At 51.7% G+C, this 4,478-nt stretch overlaps 1 protein-coding gene across 1 annotated transcript; it reads left to right on the top strand.

Moving 5' to 3' along the window:
- The first annotated feature begins 2,271 nt into the window (after positions 1–2,271).
- MRPL14 (mitochondrial ribosomal protein L14) lies at positions 2,272–3,733 on the top strand. Its single transcript, XM_018571795.1, has 2 exons — positions 2,272–2,383; positions 3,360–3,733. Exons 1-2 carry the CDS (start codon positions 2,310–2,312, stop codon positions 3,721–3,723), a joined length of 438 nt encoding a protein of 145 aa, XP_018427297.1. The 5' UTR covers positions 2,272–2,309; the 3' UTR covers positions 3,724–3,733.
- Positions 3,734–4,478: the final 745 nt, after the last annotated feature.

Genomic DNA, 4,478 nt, shown 5'->3' with positions numbered 1-4,478 from the left:
TGTGTACAGGGACAAAGATGGCATGCCTTCATTGTTACGCCACTGCCCATATGCCCCATACTGTGCCCCAGATGTTCCATCCCTTGTCCCAGATGTCCCATCCTATGTCCCATATTATCACCCATCACTATTATTTATCACCCAACACTATTATCACCCTTAACATGGTTAAATGCTGAGAGCAGCCTGTGTGTGGGCGGGGCTATGACTTCTCACGTGCCATCCTCTTTCACAAACAGTGGGCTGCGCCGGGGACGCGCTGTGTCTCGAGGACTCGATCGCTTAGTGTGGGAGGGGGCGCGCATTGCGTCTGACCGGAAAGTTCCGGGCGCGGGGATGAGCCCGTCCTTCGTGTCCACGTGACCGTACGTGCGCGGCACCGGTGAGTAGAGCAACATGGCAGCGGGTGACCCTGAGGGATGGGGACGGTTCTGGTTGGCATAGGGACAGTCCTTTCCCTACCGAGCTCCGCACAGAACTGATAAGCAGGGTGGGGGGAGGTCCCTGGTGAGTGTCGGGCTGTCCAATCACATTCATCCTGTCACGGGAGACACGTGGTTGTCTGTCATGCCGGTCCTGTGGCTTCCTTCTTTTTTGAGGCAGGACTCCTAATGCAGGTACTCCGAGGCTCTCAGAGGATGGGAGGCTCCTCCATTGTTTGCTCTCTCTCTCTTCCTGGCAGAAGGGTGCTTGAAGCTCCCGGCCAATATTTACCCTCCTGGGGCCTGAGAGCTCTTCACCTTGCTGGAATTTAACCCCTTCATCAGCTGACCTCATCCTTCCCTTCAGTCTTCTATTTGACCTCCATCCCTTCCTTCAGTATTGTATAGTTGTACCCGCTCCTCTCCTGGACTGAAATGGCTTCCTCTGACTTCCATGCACACTGAGAGCTTCTCACCATGTATATTAGAAGCTACAGCAAGTCAGAGCCAGCCTCATTTCCTGGCTGGAGGACGTCCAGCATCATCTAGCCCTTTCCTCCCCAACCTGACTGTCCCTGGCCCCGCCCCTTTCATTCTTTGGATATCAGTTCTGTCAGTCATGGAGGCTCAGCATCAGTGGTGGGTGTTACCATTGCAAATACAGCCTAGGAGCACCCAGAGTGACACCCACCAGTCAGGGCATTTTGATATTTGCATAACTCCTCCTACTGCTTCCATCAGGGCTGCTGCTAACTTCTCCCACTACTTGCATCAGGGCTGCTGATAACTCATAACTCTTCCCACTGCTTGCATCTCTCAAGAGCAGTACTGAGGCAGGGGGCTGTGATGTCTTCAGGGAGCTATGTCCAGCACCTTGCTGGCCCCTCCCACCAGCCAGGATCTGCCTGCATTGTATAGAGAAGCACAGAGACCCGGTGATGACATCACTGAATGTATAATAAGGTCTGTAATGTAAAGGGAAAGGTTTAATATTGATGAGGGAGGGGGCAGGGAAGGTGAAATATAAGCAGATAAGCATGCAGCCAGTGAAGCCAGAACTCCTGATCTCCGTGCTTGTGCACTGTATTTGACTGATGATTTGTGGGACATTAGACCGCCCGAGCGGGGCTGCAGGGACCGATCTATCAGCCATGCGGGTCCGAGGATCAGGAGAGTACATCCTTGTTATTTTACGTCCCAGACCAGGGGTGAGCTGAAGGAGTGTCACACCGGTGACACCCACTAGAGCAGGGGGTGGGCAACCTCGGCCCCTCCGGCTGTTGTGGAACTACAAGTCCCGTGAGGCATTGCAAGACTCTGACAGGCATGAGTCCCAGAGGCAGATGCATGATGGGATTTGTATTGCCAGCACAGCGGGAGGGCCTGGAGATTGCCTATACCTACCCTAGACCAAAGCAAGCACATAACCCTTGCAGGGGGGGGTGGGGGGTGTAGCCCTGGCTTTTCATTGGCCAGGAGGTCTTCTTTAACCTTAAGCGGCCCTTTGGTCATGTCAGGGGCCATAGTTGAAGCCCCCCCCCCGTTGCTCATAAGCTGACAACCACTGGTATGTACACACGCAGCTGATGTTACACCCGGAGCTCTCATCGAAATATTGTATTGACCATAGAGACTAATATACTCCATATCCAGTATAGAAGGGACGGGCGCCCTGTGCGTCGGGTAGAAGAGCCGGGCGCCCTCGGGTCTTGTTAATCTATTTGAGTTTTGTAACCGGCCGGTCTGGTCGCAGGCGTGTGGACGGGTTGTATCGGGTCCTGCAGTGTGTGGACCTGAATTGAGGGGTCAGTATATCTGTACTGCACGAAGCCTGCGTTGTCTGAGCGTTGTCTGATCACTGACCTGTGTCTATCTGCAGGAAGCAGCATGGCCTCGTTACATGGAGCCGCCCGACTTCTCGTCTGCCAGGCCTGGACCGCCATTAACAGACAGACCTTCAGGTAAACGAAGCCCAATTGTGCTCAGGCGTCATGTACATATAACTCATGATTATACACAAATATATCTGGGGACATAGAAGGGAATTTTATTGGTTACTCTGTTTTAATTTAAAAAAATGATGCACGAATATAAAAAAAAATCTATAATTTTTTTTAATACTGTAATTGTATGTGAGAATTACAGTATTAAATCTTCAAGGTCCAGTGACATCTGCAAGCTGAAGTCTTATTTTGTCATTGGAGCCTCCAGCCTGCATGTGATTACTATGTAATAGCTGATATAGTGATCACATGATCAGAAAGCACTCCTAATCGTCAGTGGGAACCAGAGCTGTTAAAGGAGAAGTATGAGGGGAGCGATTTCCACTCATCCTCATAGTTGGACGTGTGACAATGAGACTGTCACAGGTCGGCTCAGTAGATCGGGAAGTGAGCAAACACATACCGGCGCTCGCTCACTTCTCGATCTATCCATGCAGAGAGCTGTGACTGTCACTCACGGCTCCCTACAGGGATTCCCCCGCTCTGATCCTCCAGCGCTGACTGGCGGAACGGACGGGGGAGGGGGCGGGTACAGCTGGCTTTGCCTCTGGATAGGCAGAGCCAGCTGTCAATCATGCAGCTGGGCGGATCCAGACAGTATTGTCGGGATCCGTCCCGGCTGAGGTGCTCTCAGTATACAGCGAGCTGTACCCCGTTCTATACTGAGCTTTGGGTCGCGGGAGGACGTTGGAATATGTCCTCCCGTGACTCTGAGGAGAACTAGGGGGAAAATAAGGAGAACTATGGGGAAAAACACTGACCCCATAGTTCTCCTTTTTTAAGAGCCGCTCAGTGCGACGTCTGCTGGCTCTCAGTGGGGGGAGGGGACTTGATTAGCGTATCTTCAGGTTTGGGAACATTATTATTGGGATTGGAGGAGGACGAGGGCTGAAAGGTTTTGCGCTGGTGACATCGGGTGTGTTCTGTCCTGCAGCCTCTCAGCATCGTGCGGAGCCATCCAGAAGCTGACGCGGGTTCGCGTGGTGGATAACAGCGCCCTAGGAAATACGCCGTATCACAGGCCCCCCCGCTGCATCCACGTGTACAACAAGAACGGCGTGGGGAAGGTGGGAGACCGGATCCTCCTGGCCATTAAGGGGCAGAAGAAGAAAGCCCTGATAGTGGGCCACAAGATGCCCGGCGCCCCCATGACGGCCCGCTTCGACTCCAACAACGTGGTGCTTATAGAGGACAATGGCAACCCCGTGGGCACCAGAATCCGGGTCCCCATTTCATCCTGCCTGAGGAAGGACGGCGAGCACTCCAAGGTGCTGGCCATAGCCCAGTCCATTGTGTGACGAGACAGGTACTCTTCCCAGCCTGGACTCTGTGTAATAAAGTGATACTTTGTATATGATTGTGGATGTGACGGAATACTTCCTGGGGGGTAAATGCCCGGAGTAACCATCTTCCAGTGTGCCTATAGCCCTTCTGGTTCGGTTAGGGACGGTTCCACCCCTCCTTCCCGTGTGTGCGCCATTATCTTTGGGCTTGTGTCGATGGCATCAGTTTGAGATGCTTCTGAGATCCTTCCGTGTTCATTGACCGGTGTGGACGACCTGCTTCAAGGAGGTTTTGCATCCTATAGGCCGTGAACAGAGGCCCATCGGCTCAGGTCCTTGCGCTTGCCCATGTATACAGGTTATCACAGCCCCCCGATTAACCCCTTCACGACTGAGGCCTTTTTTTTTTAATTTTTTGCACCCATGTTATATTCCACATTTTAGGCCTGAAAATTACCTTAAAACCCCCCAAACATTACATATTTTCTGAATGCCAAGACCCTATAGAATAAAATGGTGTTAGTTGCAAACTTTTATGTTGCGCAATATTAGCGCAACTCCTTATTAAACCCCAACATTTAGTGAAAAATTTAATTAAATGCCCCAAAACACAACAAAATACCCATTTTACCCAGGTTACAAATTGCGTGCGTCCGTGAAACGGCGAAAAACTGCAGTACCCCAAAAAGTCAATAAAAGACGCTTTAAAAGCCCCCACAGGTCATCAATTTAGAGATACCCCAAAATACTGGCCCTAGAATTATTGCTCT

This window comes from Nanorana parkeri, unplaced genomic scaffold, assembly GCF_000935625.1.
Source record: "Nanorana parkeri isolate BGI_ZX_2015 unplaced genomic scaffold, ASM93562v1 scaffold1840, whole genome shotgun sequence".
Lineage (NCBI taxonomy): Eukaryota > Metazoa > Chordata > Amphibia > Anura > Dicroglossidae > Nanorana > Nanorana parkeri.
Note: the sequence above shows the minus strand (reverse complement) of the source record. Positions and strands in the feature narration are given on the sequence as shown.

What these genes read in the sequence shown, in the direction of transcription:
- MRPL14 (XM_018571795.1), top strand. Translation starts at nt 2,310, where the DNA reads ATGGCCTCGTTACATGGAGCCGCCCGACTTCTCGTCTGCCAGGCCTGG. An exon ending in ATTAACAGACAGACCTTCAG is followed by an intron (nt 2,384 to 3,359) that starts GTAAACGAAGCC and finishes TCTGTCCTGCAG; the next exon opens with CCTCTCAGCATCGTGCGGAG.